The sequence below is a fragment of the Staurois parvus genome, unplaced genomic scaffold (assembly GCF_062004578.1).
Source record: "Staurois parvus isolate SC_StPar_1 unplaced genomic scaffold, SC_StPar_1.0 ptg000106l, whole genome shotgun sequence".
Taxonomy (NCBI): domain Eukaryota; kingdom Metazoa; phylum Chordata; class Amphibia; order Anura; family Ranidae; genus Staurois; species Staurois parvus.
In genome coordinates, this window is record NW_028317902.1 from 6,781,570 (window position 1) to 6,802,401 (window position 20,832).

Below are 20,832 nucleotides of genomic sequence, written 5' to 3' on the forward strand. Positions count from 1 at the left end.
AATGCAGCCTGTTCTACTTTTTTTTTTACTACACCGGAACGCACTGGAACGGCAAGCACCGATGTGAACTAAGACACTGACAACCATATAACCTACTTTGTACGTTTTGGATGCAGAAAAAAAGCACACTGAAATGCATGTAGTGTGAACTGGCCCTTAGCCCTGGTTCATATCGGTCACGTGGGCAGCGATTTGCGCGGGCACGACAGCCTATTCATTTGAATTGACTCCCGTGCTCCGGGACACACAGGGAAGAAGTCCCTGCACTACTTTGGAAATTGCAGCATGGAAACTGAGGTTCTCAGTATGGTTGCGATTTCTGTGCGGCATGCCATAAAAATTAATGGGACCCTCCCGCATTCCTCTGTGTAGGTGGAGGAGCTGCAGGTATTTTTGCGGGTCCCACAGCAGCACCACCCGCACAGATGTGAACCGAGGGTTAGGGTTGGTTCACACTATAGAAATGCAGTCCAGATGTGACCCGAATTCGTTTCTGAATGGGCGGTTTTGAAGCTTTCCGGTGCGTTTTTGATGCTTTCCAGTTCATTCTTTGCCCTCCCTTTTTCTTCAATTTAAATAGAGACGTGTGTTCCAGTGTGTTTTACCGCATTCCAGTGTGTTTTACCGCATTCCAGTGTGTTGTAGTGCAGTTCTGTGCAGGAAAAATGCAGACTGTTCTACTTTTTTTCTGCAACTGGAACTGCAAGCACTGATATGAACTATGGCATTGACAACCAAATAACCTACTTTCTGAGCGTTCTGGGTGCAGAAAAAAGCAACTGAAACGCACGTAGTGTGAACTGGTCTTTAAAGCTTTCGCCAAACATGCTTGAAGCTGACTGACAGCTTTGTAAAACCTTGCTGTACAAATTGCACTTCTATACAAACTGCAGCCTATGAGCACAAGTCCTGAAAAGCAAAATAGACAGTGCACTAACCAATCAAAATTCAATCAGTAAAGCAAAACCATTTCAAGATAGAGATTGACTGGTTGCTGAAATACTCCTTATTGCAGTACTCTTTGCAAAAAGAAGCTGCATATACTCAAAGATACAGAATGCTGACGCGAAACCAAGTAATGTTTGGCTTCATGAGAAATAGTTTAACATGTTCCACACAGTATTAATACAACTCCTATATAAACAAGTAGCGTAAAAAGCAACAAGTGTGGTAGGGCTAAAACAATAAAGGTCAGCTTGTAAATACAATAAATAACAAAAAAAACCCCAAACTGACACATTTATTAAATGCTATGCAGCCTCTGGATCGTTACGGAGTCATACTACAATCTAATCCATGCTATTTTCTGTGTCAGGTTATAACGGATCACAGGACTTTCATTACCTGTTCATATTTCTCTAACTCTGTGTGATAGATTTGTCGGATCTGGGATAATTTTGCTCTGTAATCTGAATGTTCCACTGAGTTGTCTGACCCCGCTCCACCTGAGGCAGCGGCGGCTGCTGCTGCTGCTGCAGAACCTCCACCTTTTTCTGGGCCCGCTACACCTTCCGCCAAAAGCATGTTGTCCAACCTCATCAGTTGTGGATCTGCTGGCTCTTCCTCTTGTGCTCCCCGAATACTAAGGACTGAAAAAAAAGAGAAGCAAGTATTAATGAAAGTAAACTAAATCTATAAGACATTTTAATGAAAATCATTGCTTAATGAAATTTAAAATGTTCAGTTGCAAGCTGTTTTATGGACATGACTTAAAGCTGAACTCGGAGAAAATGAAAAAATGCTCGTTTTAGGCACAGGGTACCAAAGAAAAGAAAAGAAAAAAAAAAAAGGACTTTTACTTTATACCTCGCTCCCACCAGGCTCCCTTCATACTGCAAGACCAGCAGTCACACCCTCTTATTTAAGAAACTCTGGCAGTGCAGGCCTTCTACCATCACCAATTACAATGCAGGACCAAAAAAAACTGCTTTGACGCACAATCCAGAGCAGAGGTGTCAAACTGGCGGCCCTCCAGCTGTTGCCAAACTACATGTCCCATGATGCATTGCACGATTGACAGCTACAAGCATAACTCCCAAAGGCAGAGGCATGATGGGACTTGTAGTTTCACAACAGCTGGAGGGCCACCAGTTTGACACCCCTAATCCAGACCATCAAGAGATTAGCCCAGATGCCGGGAGAGAGAGGAATAAGGTAAGTAAAAGTGTTTTCTTCCTGTTCCCCTAGGCATAAATGAGCTTTTAACTCTTACAATGCAGGGTAAGTCCACCCCGGTGGTGCAAGGGTACATTCCCCTTCTGAGTTTAGCTCAAAGCCCTCTACTATTTAAGATAAATAAGGGATTGACTTGAGACGTTTTAGCAATGTATGTATAAAGTGCAGTAACCTAAAACAATCCTGCCATATTTCATCACCAAGTGTATACTAAACACAGATATTATTTCACTGGTTGCTGAGTTAAAGCTGAAGAAGAAACTGCAATCCCAACCCATCAATTAAGCCAAAATAACATTCCTCACTACCTTGCCTGGCCAGGGCCATGAAATGCTTACATCCTGTGGTGTGCTGGTGGTCCCTGAAACTGCCATCCTCAAAGATTAGCCATCTCCATCCCAATGTTGAACAATAAGTGGGACATAGCTGTGGATCTATAGAAGTGGGCCAAGATCATTTCAGAGGCTGCTGGAGAATGTAATCACTGTGTGGTCCTTGGTGCACATGGTAGTGAGGAACCTACATTTGTCTGGATCTAAAGCTGGTTACTTATGGCTCCAATCTCTGCTGATTCTTGCTTAATCAGACAAAATTTAAGCTGTGGGTGGCCTTGTTGGCACCACCTGGATCAACAAACTTTGAATGAAAAATCTAAGCAGCCGGGTGGAAATCTGTCAGCCGAACAGTAACCGCATCCAGCCAGATGCACGCACTCAGTATTCAAGCAGCTGCAGGTACTGTGGCTGTTAGCATACAATAGTCAGCAGTGCAGATTCCTCCATCAATGTTGTTCAGTGTGGAATTAGAAATCAAATGATTTTCTCTTGTTCATTCCCACAGGCATGTATTTGTAGTACCCAATTTGACAAGCAAGGCAAGCTTGAATTTCTTTACAAAGTGCACCAACTCATTAGGAGTAGACATCCCTTCTGCCACAGTACACGGACTATAATTATTATTATACAGGATTAATATAGCACCAACAGTGTGGATAGCACCTCACAATAGTAACAGTACAGATACTAAACAAGTCAGGACAGGAGGATTTGAAGAGTCCTGTTCGTAAGAGCTTGCAATCTGAAATATGGGGTCCTGCAGAATCAATATGTAATAAACATTTACATTTGAAGAAACCAATACATTATAATTCTGTGTTTTGTTTACAATTCCCTGAACACATATGGGAAGGGGGACAAACTTAACTATTGTGGCATTTCTGTGTGCCAACAATGCCATTGCACAAGTTCTCTGTGTTGTTGTGCCAGCCACGCCAAAATCATGTTAAATGTGAAAAGCGACCGTTTCTGTTAATGTCTGACAGATAATTAAGCACGTGAACCAATGCTCCAAGTTCAAAATGGTTCTGAAATGCACACTATGACCACGTGTGGCAGGAAGGAGAGGAGCTGTATGGAAACGGACAGACTACACACCACTATCATGCAAAAAATTACCAAACTGTCAAGCAACACATTGGGCTCATTGACACTTGCAGCCTGGGGGTGGTAAAAATAGGTGGTTGAAATAGCAGATTTGCAAATTCCCTGCTCCCCCCTCAATGGCAAAGGCAGCCACACACAGTGGTACACATGCTGCCGCCACAATGCTTTGCAGCCAAAATGATACCCTTTGTTGCATTCATCAGGCAGTACTGCTGCTGAACATAAGTGCACAGAGCTGGCGTTGCAATCGCCTGCAATGCATATGGTTGCAGGACAGTGGTGTGGCCTATATAGGGTTAAAAACGGTGTTTAGAATGCAACATATTGCCTTCTCACTGCCTGTCAAATGCCTCTGAAAAGCAATTCAACGCAGATAGTTTTCAAAGGGGTTCCAAGGTCTCCCACAGGTGTAAAATTTTGCTTTAATTATTTGGTGCATTAAGTAATGCTTTGCATGTAGAAATTGGCACAGGTTTCGCTGTGTAGCAATCTTTAGCAATTCCCCCAATTGTGTTTTATATAGATGTATCACCACCTCTCCTGTATAACACATCACCATTGCACCGAATGCGTCTCCCCATATGTCCACTAGGAGGCTCCTGTTCTTTTCTCATTGGAATCCCTGAGCACAGAGAATGCACAGTGTTCCCTCCCTGGCATGTCACAAGGATCATCCTGATTTATAGAGGAATTTACCACATCACAAAAACCAGCACACTCCCCTTCCCTGTACTCTATCCGCTGAGAACTACATTCAAAGCAACTCTTCCTATGAACAAAGGAGATGCAACAAAACATCTGTAATTCCTTATTTATTAAGCTCACCGCAGGAGAGTATGAAGGACAAATCAGCAGATGCCGTATCCCAGTCTGCATTCACGTTTGTAGTGCGACATCAAGCATTGCATTTTGGTTGTTTGTGCTTTGCATCTAGGCACACCATGTGCTTCCTACACATGACAAACGCACCAAAAGACACTCATGACCCCTTTTCAGGCTTCATGCACGCGCAAAAATGAGCTTCTAGCACCGCAAGTGCAACATTTACACAATCGCGTGCTGCATAAAAGCGCATGATTTGCTAGTCTTCATGTAGCACTGCAGGTGTGAATGGGGTCCTAAAAGTCATAGATGAATTGATTTTCTTTCCTGCAATCATGGGTGGAAGTTAAAGTGATACTAAACCGCGACAGTACAATCAGTCTGTATATGCAGAAAAGCATGCTCGTTATTCCCACTGTGGAACCTAAGGGGTAATCCTCTGCACTGTGTAAAAAACTGTTTGTATCAGGTGGTCATTTCAACAAGAGGAGGGGTAGAGAAGACAGGATCAGACTGAATCTGTAGTCACATGCACATGCTCAGTTTGGTGTGTATTGCTAGAGAGGTTTTCTTTTTCTTGGAAGAGTGCATGTGATCAGCACAGGGCCAATCAGCAGTGTCCAGACAGAGGTCAGGGGGGGTTGTATCCTCCTGGAGCAAAAAGAAAATGCCTCCTACAAGCTTTAACCAGTGCTCTGTTGAAGTCACAAGACTGCTCTGTTAATGAAAAGATATTTAATAGTTTATATTTGCTAAAATAATAGCATTTCCATGTAGTGTGTACTGTGGGAGACCAGATAGAGTGAATGCAGGGTCCTGGGTTTAGTATCACTTTAAGAAAATTGCTTGATTCCCCCCATCAACACAGTCAGAGTTGATAGGGGAATGCCTCCTGCAGCACCATTGTGTTCTGCCAAGGAAGGGGGGTTGGGTTGGAGCCACTGGCAATAACTGCATTATAAAAATGGTTGTACCCAAGTGCATCGATGGATCGATTTAAGTACAGTCAGACTACCTATAGATGGATCGAATGACCAGCTGAGATTCGATCCATCTATTGCCAGCTTTTCAACTAAATGTAAATGAGTGATCTACTTACCCAGGCCAATTTTACTGACACAAAGTAACATGTGTAAATGTGTCAGTAAAACAACATGCTCCCAGGATATGCTGGGAAGTATCCATCCATGTCTCCATGCTTTATTTTGCTGAGAAATCACTTTGAAAAACACTCTCTAGGATTTCTAGCCATGTCTAGAGTTCAGCTTTACTATTCTGTACTGGGCCAGGAACCAACAGCATATAAAGCTTTTGTGTAAGACACGACAACAAATGATAAGTATTAATAAGATGCAACAACTTTCATTTCCCCTGGCTTGGCTTCATAGATATCCTCACAGTTAGGGCTCATGTACACAGCAGCTCCTAAACTGACGTTCAGCATTTTTTTTTCAGCAGCCCCTGAACTCTCCATAATGTTTTCCTATGTGTCCATGTACATAGTCGTTTACAGGCAGGTGAGTTTACGGTCGTTTTTTTTTTTTAACGCACCAAACTTGCATTCAGGAGTAGATTTTACCGGCATTTCAAACGCTAAACACTTGTAAACGTGGTTAACCGCGTTTAGAAGAGTTTTTTTTTTTTAACTGTTCCATGTCCAGATGCTGTCCAGAGCCTATTTTCATCATCAGAAATGCATGCAAAGCATTTTCCATGTATTCAAATGGACCCGGTACACCAGCACAGTCAGTTCCAGGTTTCGCATGAAGGAAAAAAAATGGTAGAACGTGCTGCATTATGCTCATGATGGGATCTATAGTGAATACAACCAGAAAAGATAGGTCATCTCAACTTCTGCTCTCTCTATTCCTCTCAAAATGTCTGAAACAGATACTTGTTTACTATTTTTCAGTGCATTCTGGGCATTTGGGAAGGTCTCTTGAGGTTATATTAACAATACTTATAAACACAAACGCGCATAAACGCGGTATGCAAACGCAGCTAAATTGACGTTTTTTAACCTACGTTTTCCAGCAGTCAGTTTCCATAGTACAGAAGAGTTTTCTAAATGCCCCGTGTACATGAGCCCATACAATGCAGTCAGTATACCCCATATGCAGGTAGTGCAGCAGCTCACCAGCATACCCTACAGACAAGTATTGCAGTAGCTTACCAGTATATCCCACTCACTTTTGATGACCCAAGAAACCCTACCTCTGGTGCAGGGGACAAATTCCTGAACATGCCTACTGCATGCCTTTTGATGCCTTCTACATACAGAAGCCCTGACGTGAAATAAGATCACAAATAGAGGTTTCTTCCAAACTGCACTTCCTGTGACAGGGCCATGCCGGGGGCAAATTACAGGTATAAATGCTGGGCTAAGAGCTCAGTAGTACTGAACCAGAAGCAGCTTTACTGAACCGCACTAAGATGGCAAATCCAGCCTCAGCGATGCCCCTCCCAATCATCCTCCCATGAGTGCCACCTTCTTCCCCTCACAGGCAGCACAGCCCTATCTGTGGCCATGTGTAGCACTCAAGATTCGGTCTAAAAACAAAGTGAGTGAACACGCTGGTTTTAGCACAGTTGCAATATTTGCTGGCCAAGTATAGGTAGCTCATAGAATGGTTTCACAGATTTCTTGAAATTGCTCTTTTAGATAAAAGCATTCCCATGAATTTTATGCAGTTCCCTATTTGCTTGGAAAACATTTCTGCAGAAACACAAGGGTCCTCATCTCCTACAACAGTACAAATCAGAGGCTTGGTTCCAACTGTATAGTTGGGCTGCAGTTCCACATTTTACCAGCAGGTGGATCTGTAGTTGAAATTTGTAAGTCACATTTTCATGGATCAAATAAAACCTTGAAGCTGCTGGAGGAAGGGGACCTTTAATACAAGGAGGGGTCAATGGGATTTCTATTCTGCCTGGATATTTTCTTTCATATCCCTCTGTGACAGCACAGATTACCTAATAGATACGCATCTCGAAATAATTTAAATCAGTTTTGTTACATTTAAAAGGAAAATTAACTTGTATACCAGTTTTATTCCTAGTAATGGGTACAGTGGAATGATATGGAGAACCGAGATAAAAAAACTAAAAAAAAAAACCACTTGTATATAAGCAAGATTGTGGTCCACAGGAACTAATCAGACTGTAGCTGTCATCCTCCAGCAGGTCAGAGAGGAAACCTTCCACTTTTTATTTATTTACAGGTGCTGATGGACATCACAATCTCCAGCAATTACAAACTCAATGAAAATAAACAAGCTTATCCAGCAGTGGAAAAAAAAAAAAAAAAAAAAAAAAAAAAAAAGACTTCTACCAGAAAATAAATTTGAAAAGGGAGAGAAAAAAAACGAACAAAAAAATATACAAAACGTATTAACTTTTTTTTTTTTTTATAAATTGGGAAGATTCGATGGACACTCTCTTTTTTCTGCTGTCACTTTTCTAGGAGTATGAAAATCATCTATGATGACTCACTTAAAGAGTTATTTCATCCTAATTCACCCCCCCCCCCCAGAAAACCCACACACTGTGCAGTTTAGAGAAAAAAAAATAGATCTTCATTTACATAACATACCTGTACCATACATACACAGTATCTTCCAGAAGCGAGTACACCCCTCACACTTTTGTACATACAAACACACACACACACACTAGTATCTCACAGAAGTGAGTACACCCCTCACATTTTTGAAAATATTTAAAACTTTTCATGTGACAACACTGAAGAAATGACACTTTGCTACAATGTAAAGTAGCGAGTGTACAGCTTGTATAACATGTAAATTTGCTGTCCCCTCAAAATAACTCAACACACAGCCATTAGTGTCTAAACCGCTGGCAACAAAAGTGAGTACACCCCTAAGTGAAAATGTCCAAATTGGGCCCAAAGTGTCAATATTTTGTGTCACCATTTGGCCACCATTATTTTCCAGCACTGCCTTAACCCTCTTGGGCATGGAGTTCACCAGAGCTTCACAGGTTTCCACTGGAGTCCTCTTCCACTCCTCCATGATGACATCACAAAGCTGGTGGATGTTAGACCTTGCGCTCCTTCACCTTCCGTTTGAGGATGCCCCACAGATGCTCAGTAGGGTTTAGGTCTGGAGACATGCTTGTCCAGTCCATCACCTTTACCCTCAGCTTCTTAAGCAAGGCAGTGCTTGTCTTGGAGGTGTGTTCGGGGTCATTATGCTGGAATATTGCCCTGTGGCCCAGTCTCCGAAGGGAGGGGATCATGCTCTGCTTCAGTATGTCACAGTACACGTTGGCATTCATGGTTCCCTCAATGAACTGTAGCTCCCCAGTGCCGGCAGAACTCATGCAGCCCCAGACCATGACACTCCCACCACCATGCTTGACTGTAGGCAAGACACACTTGTTTTTGTACTCCTCACCTGGTTGCCGCCACACACGCTTGACACCATCTGAACCAAATCAGTTTATCTTGGTCTCCTCAGACCACAGGACATGGTTCCAGTAATTCATGCTCCCCATTCACACCTGAGACCTTGTAACACTAACGAGTCACATGACACCAAGAGAGAAAATGGCTAATTGGGCCCAGTTTGGACATTTTCACTTAGGGGTGTACTCACTTTTATTGCCAGCAGTTCAGACATTAATGGCTGTGTGTTGAGTTATTTTGAGGGGACAGCAAATGTACACTGTTATACAAGCTGTACACTCACTACTTTACATTGTAGCAAAGTGTCATTTCTTCAGTGTTGTCACATGAAAAAAATATAATAAAATATTTACAAAAATGTGAGGGGTGTACTCACTTCTGTGAGATAGTGTGTAGGTGTCACTCACATGCTGCTCCCTTGCTAGTCAAGGAGGAAGTGATTATATAGAGGTAAGTGGAAGGCTGCCTCGGGTGCAGGGCAAAGTGTTGCCAGCAGCAGAACTGCCCGTGTGACATCGGCCAAACAAATTGTAAAAGACAAGCTGGAAGCTGATATTCGGGTTTTCAGTAGCAGTACTTGCTCTGAAAGCGGATGGGGAAAAAGGTGAGGTATTTGGCAGGAAAGAGAGTATAATGGTTCCGAAAAAATATCACTTTTCTGTTATCTATACAGCAGGGACACTCTAGATTGAGACACTAATCCATTAGCAGGAAAAAACAATAACAAAAAAACATTTTAATCCTCTTCATATTAATGTGGTACAGTGGTGTTATTGTGCTATATGTGATGGCAACACCTTGTTTGCCAAAGTATCCTCTTTAGCACTCACACTGAGATAAAAGACCTTTCAGTTAATCCACTGTTCACATCCAACTTTGGGGATTACCAGATTTCACTGGATTTTTTTAATGCTTCACTAAACATCCAGGCCTGTACATGTACAACTCCATAGAGCCGGCTGAGCCTCAGACAAAACCTGACAACCATTTTAAAAACATAAAAAGGTCCTCCCTAACAGTATGCATCACATACTCTTCAGGCCAGAATCACAAAGCTGCACAGCAGGGGCGGACTGACAACTCATGGGGCCCGTGTCCTTGCCCAAACTCAAAAAACCCTATGAAAAAGGTACCAGGGGTATCTCATGGGGCCCCCTGCTGACCCCGGGCCCTCGGGCAGTGCCCAAGTTTCCAAATGGTCAGTCCGCCCCTGCTGCACAGAAGAGACTTTTCACGTTGTCAAAGGGAATAGCAGACAACTGTTGGTAGATACTTTTAGGCTGTTTGACCCACTTCTACCCTAGGTTCATACCTAAGCGTTTTCGGCAGCGTTTTGTGTTTTGCAGAAACGCACTACAGTCCATTTAAAAGGATTTCCTATAGGACATGGTTACATCTGTATTTTCACCCAGTGAGGTTTTTGAAAAGGGTCAGGGACTTTTTTGAACGCAAAAAGCTGCGTTTTTGGTTTATAGACTTCAATGGAAATGCTGCAGAAAAGCATGTAGTGCATTTTTGCTGCATTTTATTCTGCCTAGCAACAAGAAAAAAAAAAACAACACACACAAAACGCATCAAAACGCATGTGCAAAAATGCATCACAAAAAGCACTGCAGAAATGTTATCAAATGCAAACTGCAAAGGTGTGAACCTAACCTAAAGGATAAGTTCACCTTTCAACAAATAAATGCACTTTTTTCCCCAGGTAAAAAAAAAACGTGCATTTCTAATTTTGTGTTGCAGGAGCCTGTAAAGTATTGCACCAGCGATCAGCTGACCACTGATGTCATGCAGATCTCCTGCAGACCCATCAGTGTATCTGCTTGCTCGACCACATCATGAATGTCCTGGGATATGCACACCTTGCTGCCCTCTAAAGACTGGGGAAATCCAAATATACTGAATGGAGAAAGAACAAACAGAGGGCGCACTGGCCTAGTGCATTACCATAAAAAATGTTTGTGAGTACAATACCTATTATTTTCTCTTATGTCGTTTTTTTTATTGTAGGCCTGTAATTCTTAGGAATAACTCACTGAAATCTGTTCGAACAAGAGTCTAGTAAACATCCCGGGTATGTTAAAATTTGAAACACAAAATCATAAATTATAATTTAATAAATCCTAAAAAATATAATAAATTTAATTCAATAATGTAATCAAACTAAAAACACTGAAATTTGAAATATAGCTCCAAGTTCGCACGTCACTGATCTTAGTCGCAAAATCGTTTTCAGTGTCTGATGATGAATTTCCCCACAAATCATTATCACTCAATTCTGCAAGTGGTTCTGATTTACGATCGCTGTTCTCTAGCTGGTCTAAAACCACTTTTGACGTAAAGGGATGCTTTTTGGACGCTATGGGCGTTTCTCAGTTTCCAAGCAGAAAGAACAGTAAAAATGCAGGCAGGGCACAGGACAAAGCACTAGGGACAAAATGTATGTGAGGGAATGCAGGGAACGGAACCCGGAAGACAGAGGCCGGGAGATGGCCAGGGACGCTGCAGGGGGGACATCGTGGGAGCGAAGGACAAAGTAAGTGATCGAGGGATCCCGGAGCAATGCTGCAGTGTATTCCCGAGCGTAGCTCAGGGTTACCACTTGTGGTGCTGAAACTTTACCCCGAGCTACACTCGGGAATACCTCCAGGGAGGTTAAACGACAGTAAAGTCAAAGGCACATCATAAAAGAACAGCTTGGTCAAAACTGCACTACGTGACAGTCCGCAATAGGGAGTGTAGACATCCAGTAGGCTAACGCGTTTCAAGGACTTGCCTCTTCCTCAGAGCCAGTGTGCCCTCTGTTTGTTCTTTCTCCATGGAAATAATGGTTGCCTGGTTTGCTTCAATAAATATCTAAAGGCCCTTTGCACATGGGGCCACCCAGCTGCAGTGCATCCCTCCTGGTGTCTCCGTGTGCTTGGGAGGGACAGGTGCAGCTTCCAGCACCAGTGCAGGCTGCCTGTCAAAATCTATTGGACAAGGTTTTGGTACACGGGTCTTCTGCTTTCCAGCACCTTGTGCCTGAATGCACAGCACCCTAACAGCCGGGTACCACACAGTACAGCTTTTAGCCCCATCCAGCCACAGCCTGCCATGGAGATTAACACGCTGGGAGGAACGCACTGCAGACAGACAGCCCAGAAATCAAGGGGACCAAGTTGCTTTCAAAGGTTTGAAAATGGTAAAAAAAAAACAAAAAACTTTAGATCTACACCTGGTAGGTTGGTGCAGTATTGACATCCTTCTATTACTATGACAGCCAGGCAAATAGCATTTTTGCTACTTTTCTCTCAACAGGTTTCCTTGAAGGTAAATGATACCTGTTCACAAAGCTTCTCTAAAGCATACTATGGAAGTACTATCAGTGCCTGTTGTGATATTATATAATCATGCCTATTTTAGTTTTGGTTAGCGTGGGGAAGGATTAGATACAATTAGGATTTTATTGCTGCCTGAGCTCCTGCTGGATAGATTCACCCTCTCCATTTTCTCCTGCTGACCATTGTACAGGAAATCCAAAAATGTTAAGAGCTGTCAGAACAATAAATGAGGAAAAATTAAAATGGCAATGGCTGAGAATTCTGAGATCTGTGACATCACCCATTGGCTCCTATTGCCCAGCCATTGTCAGCACACTCTCCTCTCCCCTGCAGCTGCTATTGATTGCCACAGGGGAGCCAGAGCTGTTGACAGCATGTACAGAGCAGAACAGACTGAATAGAAGTATACACATCTTATTTTTTTATACAGAAAAAGCAGCATTGGTAGCAGTGGGGGGAGGAAACATTTTTTAAGACTACTTCGTGTTAGGCTGAAATTCTACTTTAACCCCTACCCTACTCAGGACAACTTCTGCTACACATACATTAAAGTGGAACTAAACCCTCCTATGCTTTACAACTAAGGAAGTGGACATCTTAGCTTCTGTTTGATCTGCAGTTCCCACGGTGCTGCACATGTGATCAGCTATCACAAGCAAACGTGACAGTTTTTATTCACGGCTTGCCTTGTTCTAACTACCCAGTGCCAAATATGCTGCCCAGAAGTCAGACCTAATGGCTGCTTGCATTAGGTAATATCAGTTCCAGTACTTTGTAAGATTTCCTTACAATAATTATGTTGAGACAAATTTTTCCCAAAATAAAAAAGACACGGTTACAGTAGCAAAGTGACACTTTTCATGATCTTCCAATTTTTGGAGTTTGGGAACTATTCTAGGAAATCAAGTTTCTGGTCACATGAGGAGACAATGATCACGTGATCTGAGTGAATGCTGCCTTACATTGAACTTCTGTGTGTATGAGAATTGTTAGCAATATTCCTTTTCTTCTTTCTGGGGAATGGAGACAATACATAAAAATTTATATACATTGTGTTTGCTTATTTACTTCATTGTGCAGACGGGTACTGTAACGAATCAAAATCTGCTAACACCCCCAGACGGTATCGTTGCTCTGTTCCTGTCATTATCCATTCGCTTGTTCGCGTATCTGAAGACAATAACATACCAGAACAGACCGGCCGCCGCCTGCAGGAAACTCTTCGCGTTGTTGTCAAAAAGGAGGGGAGAAATCATAATTGTACAATAAAAAAAAAGCCTAGCAATTTAGGCAAATTGCTATATCTGTATTTTTTGCGTGTTAGGAATAAAATTTCCTTGAGGTGACGCGGTTAAATCTTTTCTTTCTTTTGAAGCCAAATTGCATGGGTCGCTCTCTGTGCCAATCCACTTGAGAAACACTAACAAAGGCCATTTCTGTGTTAGGGACGGATCGGTGGCAGCTTTTCATGAATACATGAGAATAATTTGGTCTGCTGCATGCTGAGAGCTGGGGCACAGTTCTACATACTGTATTACTGGCGTCTGCTGGGAAAATATCCAGCCAGAGGAGAAAGGAGAAGGGAGGGAGACGGGGGATTAGCAGGGAGATAAAAGAGGAGGAGAAAGAAGGAACAGAAGAAAAAGCAAAGGAACGATGGAGAAAGGAAGAAAAAAATGTGTTAAAACTAAAACAGTTATAAGGCCAAAGACCATAAAGGCCTGCTTAGTTTTCACATTTGGGCAAAAGATGCAGAAATGTTACAATGATTAGGCACATACCGTCTCACAATCACTCCAGGATCTTGTCCCAAAGCAGCTACACACCTCTCATATTTGACAAACAACTCAAGCAGTTCAGATCTGGAACGCCAAACATGTACCCAGTAGAGTAGACAACACATTGCTTACAAGCACACATCGCAAGACAGTACAGCGTCGTACATAGACAAAAGCAAAAACGGAGAATGGGCATTGTTCAACTACTACCACTGCTGCCTGATCCATGCGAGCACATACACATAAGCAACACTGAGTAACCAGTTAATCTAAGACCCTGGTGCCCAACCTGAGGCCCTATGGCACTTTGTGCAGTCCTCGAACCCACTACAGACACTAATCTGTGTTTCCCTATTGCCTGTTAAAGCAGTAACCGCTAGCAGTCTTGTGTAATGTGTCTCCAGTCCATGAAGGTCTTTTGAAGCATGTTCCCAGTCCTCCGTCGGGAAGCACCTCTCGCACAGCGCCCGCAGTCGGGAAGCACCTCTCGCACAGCGCCCGCAGTCGGGAAGCACCTCTCGCACAGCGCCCGCAGTCGGGAAGCACCTCTCGCACAGCGCCCGCAGTCGGGAAGCACCTCTCGCACAGCGCCCGCAGTCGGGAAGCACCTCTCGCACAGCGCCCGCAGTCGGGAAGCACCTCTCGCACAGCGCCCGCAGTCGGGAAGCACCTCTCGCACAGCGCCCGCAGTCGGGAAGCACCTCTCGCACAGCGCCCGCAGTCGGGAAGCATCTCTCGCACAGCGCCCACAGTCGGGAACCATCTCTCGCACAGCGCCCACAGTCGGGAACCATCTCTCGCACAGCGCCCACAGTCGGGAACCATCTCTCGCACAGCGCCCACAGTCGGGAACCATCTCGTGTGATTCGTGCAGTCTCTGACCATCCCCTGTGTGATTCGTGCAGTCTCTGACCATCCCCTGTGTGATTCGTGCAGTCTCTGACCATCCCCTGTGTGATTCGTGCAGTCTCTGACCATCCCCTGTGTGATTCGTGCAGTCTCTGACCATCTCTTGTATCATACCCACAGTCTCAAACCATCTCTTGTATATTGCCTATAGTCTCTGACCATTCCCTGTGTCATGCTCACACTCCCTGACCATCTTATGTCTGCAATCTGACCATCTGATATATCAGGACTATGGCCTAGAACTATATTCTGCTGTGTCTCTGCGACACAACATTCACTTACTTTTATGCGCTGCCCTTTGGTGATGTCAGGAGTTGCACTTGAGGCACCCCCATGTCAATAAAATTGACCACCACTGATATGAAGACCCACCTAGCACCTACAATCTCTGCTATCCCATCTAAGCCCCAATCTTTGTCCTGCAACCATCCTCTGTATATGTACCAGTTACACGCTTAGTTATATTCCAGGTAGGGTCACCTCTATACTGCTGTCTTTGACACCAAAGGCCATCCCCAGCCAGTCTTGGTATGCACCACTCGCAGCATCATACTTCACCTTCCTATAGCACTCCAATAAGTGGCAAGATTTCCTGCAGGAGTTTTTATCTACAAGGTCATAACGAATGTGTGACTCTAACAGGTTTCCCCAGTTATTTCTTTATCCTACATTATGGAGCATCGTCACCTCATTGACTTTACAATACCAAGGCTTTTGAAAGAAACAAGGTTTCGGATATGGATATCTTTCAGCTGGAGTCCCATATGCTTGATCTTGCCAGCAACCATGCCAAGAATATTTTGGATGAAATTGACCTTTAAAAAAAGGTAGGGATCACAGACCATATACTATTAACCATTTGATTGTCAGCTGTCCCTTCTTGCTCATCTGATGAAATCCCTGATGCATCTTTTTGGAGTGTAGCAGCATGTCCACCTCTTGCACACAAATGAGCAAACCATCCATTAACTGGATTCACCTTGGATCACCCTGATTTTTTTTGGCTGCGATTCAAATTCTTAAAGATTTGTTTATTTCTGCCTGAGGCTTTCAGACAGTATTGATAAGAGGACCAGATCTTGTTGAATCCCATATTGTACCTGATCGCCCACACAGCACTATATTCATCACTAAAAATAAGCTGAAAGAAACATTAAATTGCTCTACTGTGTCTAAATCTTCAGTTTTTTTTATTTCATTAAACACATGCAAGGTTAGTATAATAAGCCAATACATTTATGCTGTACATTAAAAACCTACACTAGAACAAATACAAAAAAAAAAAGCTCCCAATAAAAATATGGCAGTAGTGTCCACTGCCCCCTACACATCACCCCTCCCACACTGTAGTGTCCTGTACCCACCAATGCTGTGTCCTCCACCCCCTTCATATCACCCCCCTCAAATCAATGTTTGCCTCCCCCCCAAAGCAGTGTCCTCTGCCCCTTCACATCCCCCCTCCCCAAAGTAGTGTCCTCGCCCCCTTCACACCACCCCCGTTGTAAGGTCATCTGCCCCAGCATAGTGCTGTGGTAGGTACTCTCCTATCTACCAGCCTGTGTACAGCAGAGCGGCAATCAGGAGACAGCATAGTGCTGGGTGGAAGGTGGGAGCTGCTGGACTTCATAATAAGCTGGTGATTGGTTGCTAGAACTGCCTAGCAACCAATCACTGAGGTAGCTCCCGCCCACGACCCTGCCCTCCATTCAGCAATATACTGCCTTCCACTCTACAGAGACATGAAAGCAGTGGAGGCTGGGGGGGGAGGCGGAGCCGTGGTCACTATGCACCTGTCAGCTCCTCACAATCGATGGCTTGCCGACTCCCATAAAGCCTTCATGTTAATGTACAAATAATTCTTACCTACTAGACTCCAAAAATGTAATTATAAGATTATCACTAGATGGAACAGATGTCCTGCTGACCTTTGATCCTACTAACCAAGACTCATGTTGAAGATGTACCAGGTACAAAAAAGGTACCATGACCAATATCTGGGGAGAATGATCCCTCCCTTAAACGCTAAAGATTTATAGAGAGATTATGGGAACCAATATTAATGAGGACCCCTACGTCATCTTGTTGTCCATCCTCCTGGAATCCTTCAAATCAAATTAAAAGACATCCTATGGTATGTTCTTTCAGCAACATGTATTTTTAAAGCTAGGCACAGGAGACCAGAAAGAGCCCCAATTGTAGCAGAGTGGATATGTAAGATGAATATGAAAATGGAAAAAACAGGAAGAGCAGTCCAGAGCCACAATATCTTGGTTCCAATGGAATCACCAAGTCCTCAACAGAGCTTCCTCCTGTATCTAACAGACCTTCCTCCTGTATCGAACACTGCATAAAAAAAATCTTTATACAACACTTTGGAGCACAACTTCTCAGGACCTCAGGATATGTAAGGGCACCAAATTTGCCCCCACTCCCATTCTCACCTGCCCGCCGTCTATTTTGCTTTCACATTTTATTCCTCCATTTCTTGCTCTTATCCTTGCATCATACTCACTACCAGATAGTTAGGGACATGAGTATACCATAACTATTAATGTCTCTTTTATGGGTTTAACATCTAGATATACCAACATAGATGTATACATTATGTTTTGTGCCATAAACAGAAGTTGGTTGGAAAACTATTATCAAATGGTGTATCCTTAAAAATGTTAAATTTTATGCACTTTTTTTTTTAGACTTTTTGAAATAAATTTAAATCAATTATAAATAAAAAAGAAACATAATGCAGCTAGTGCATCTAAAGACTAGTAAACTGCAATTTATCCAAAAAATTATTTTTTTTGGGGGGGGGGGGGGGGAGCGGTGTAGGTTTGAATGGCAGAACTTCCTCTCAGATTGCCTAGGTGATTCGAGCAGAAGTGGGAGCATGTACCTATTGAAAGTAGCCACTCCCCCCCCCAAAAAAAAATACAATCTAAGTATAGCACATGAGGGAAGGGGAGGGAAGGGGGAGGAAGAGCGGAACTTCCATTTTTGGGAAGTTCCCCAAGTAGAAAATGTTCTGGAATCGGTAACAATGCCCCATCATTGAACTCTGTGACAGGAATAGTGCCCCTTCATTGGTGGGAGGAATAGTGCTCCACTGTTTGTGTCAATGGGGGGGAAAGTGCCCCACTGCTGGTGTCAGTGGCAGGAATTATGCCTCATTGTTAAGGAGAGTGGGAGGAATAGTGCCCCAAGGGTCGGAAAAAGACAGGTAAAAGGGCCACATCTGACCCCCGGGGTGCAGTTTGGAAACCACTGCTCTGTACGAAATCATTTACCAAATGTATTGTTCAATCAGAACTTTTCTTCCACTGCTATGGCGATTTTATCAAACGTGTATAGTACTTTTGCCTCTAATTAAATCTAAACTCCAAGCTCAAAAGCTTTGAAATGATACCTCAATAGCCACAAAGGAGAAACATCCACGTTATGTGCACCAAATGCTCTTGAAACCCAGTTATCTTGTAAAAATAATAGTGGTATCACTAGTTAGTACAGAATACAAAGCTGTAGGAGGGGTCCCAGCAGGTCTGGGACCTGGAATCCAAGTACAGATTTTCCTAAAGAAAACCTCCAGTAGAGGGTTGAAACCAGACTGGTCACCCTACACAAAAAGGGATAGCAGCAATGACTGTCTGCACCAAGACAAACAACAGAAGTTGGTTAATGTTTGAATACTTCCCAGATTTGGAAGAAATACATAAAGAAATTTTTTGATTAGCCTGGGTTTCGGCTTTACATTAAAATCAAAAGACCCCTACCTATTCCTTTTCCTGCATCTGTGGAAGTGGAAATGCCTTTATAGCCATCACTTATGTATGTCAGGAAAGTCACCAAGGAACACAGTACTCAAAAGAAGGTTTGGGGCCCTCATTTTTTTTATCAGATCATTGTGGGTTCTTTAATGGCAACTGTCTTGTTAGCAAAGTTAGGCAGCTTCCTGGCATTTCAGTGCAGACACTAGGGGAAGCCTCGTTGTCACCAGTCACTGCACAAGACATGTAGAGGTGACAGCGAAGTGACACTGTGTCCCAGCTGCCCGATCCCTCTCTTCTGTTATGGGTAATATACGGCATCATGTGTATATATGTGTGTGGCAGCTTTCACAAGGCTATGCACTTTTGACTGGCATTGAGTTTATGTGAAAGTAATTAACAGTAATTAATCCTTAATTACAGTAATTAGTAGAGTCGCAGTAAATTAAGCCACATCTGGAGCAGATGAGGGCTTCTGAATGGCATGGATGCTACAGGCTAGGTGAGGAGGGGATATTGGGATATGGAGACGGTACTCACTGGTTGCTAATAGAGTCTGAAGGCAGGCAGACATGACTATGGGATGGAGCAATGATATAGTAGGAACAAGCAGAACCATCAATACCATACATGTAGGCAAGATCGACTTCAGCACATATCACAAGCTGATTTACAGGAACTATGAGGCTGAACAATGTCTAGTTGGGGTTTTACCCGCACAACGAATTTCAGCACTTATAGCTTATTGTGAGCAAACAATTCCTTTATTTCTTTTCCTGAAATGCAACTTACTTTGGGTCTAGTCATACGTTTTTGTCCCCCAAGAGTCACACATGTTTCCAAATGAATTCAATTGGCAAAAATGTGTTAATCCTAAGTGAATGTTGTATGAATCTTGTGTAAACACATTCAGAAATAGACCCCCGAATTTTGAACTTCTGCGGGGGACAAACAATGTATATATCAGAAATTAAAGGCAACTTTTTTTAGCATCTGAAAGGTAACATTTATAAACATGTTTGATTCTAAAGAAAGCCTTGTTTTCTTGGTCTGTTAAATACAATGTACTATTGAAAGAGTCTTAAGTGCCTTTCAGACTGATCATCTTTTAATCAGTTTTTCAATTTGAAAAATGCATGAAAAATGCATCCCTTTAATTTTTTTTTTTTCAACTGAAAAACTTATCAAAAATGGATCAGTGTGAAAGGGCCATTATATCTGTTTGTATTGAACATCTTGTTATATCTATTGATAAGCGTTTGTCCAGCCAGAAACCTTGAGAACAGATAACTTCCTGTGGTTTTATCAATTAGCAATGTTCTCAGGGCTCTCTGTGAACTACAGAATCCCCCCCCCCATGCTATAGTTACAAAAATGGGGGAGTTCTGCAGTCCTGTCTTACAGTAACATTGTTGCTTCTACACAGACAGGAAGTGTGTTACTGGCAGCATCAACAGGTGAAAAAAAATAAAATAAAAAAAACAAGAAACAAAAAGAAAGAAAATTAAAGGCTAAGTAGAACTAAAAAGGCAAAACTTTTTTTTTTTTCCATTTTGGATGGGAGGGTTATAACCACAGTTTTTTTTTTCACTATATGTGTCTCACTGGGGAGATTCCCCTCCATTTCCTGTCCCAGAGCCAAACAGGAAGTGAGAGGAAATCCGTCCATAGTGAGGGAATACCTGGTTGTCACTAGGGTATTGGGAAGATTTCCCCTCTTGCTGTTCTGGGGACAAATCAAAATTTGGTATTTTCTTTTACTTTAGACATTTGACGATACTATAGACATTTGACGATAAAAGGTGAGCATGCCAAATAGAGATGGTGAATCTCCTTAAAGGGGGGCACAGACCGCAATAAACACCTGACAGATGTTCTAGTCTTTCTCCACTCTATGCAAAATAAAAAAAAAAAAAGTTTGCCTTTAGTTGTACTTTAACCTTTAAAAGAAAAAATTATACATACATATATTTTTGCAGGAAAAAAAAAAAAGTATACTTTTTTTCCCCACAGGAGCCTGCAAAGCATTATACCAACAATTAGTGGATTGCAGGTGCAATATTAGGCCCCTGCAACCTTCAGCTCTGGCTGTACCTCTGTATGGGCTCTCAGTTTGAGAACTGGAGGAAATGTCAATGGACTGAGTGCACCAATTACTGCACTCATGTTCCATTGATAAATACAAGTCTGTGTGCC

The 20,832-nt window shown here is 42.8% G+C and overlaps 1 protein-coding gene across 6 annotated transcripts in view; it reads right to left on the reverse strand.

The window, feature by feature from the left end:
- PBX1 (PBX homeobox 1) overlaps window positions 1–20,832 on the reverse strand; it is a 205,565-nt gene that overhangs the window by 49,815 nt on the left and 134,918 nt on the right. For all 6 annotated transcript variants that reach the window (XM_089671532.1, XM_089671531.1, XM_089671535.1 and 3 more), the window contains one exon: window positions 1,345–1,589. In XM_089671532.1, the coding sequence (XP_089527658.1) occupies window positions 1,345–1,589 (245 nt within the window). The remainder of the gene's footprint in view (window positions 1–1,344; window positions 1,590–20,832) is intronic.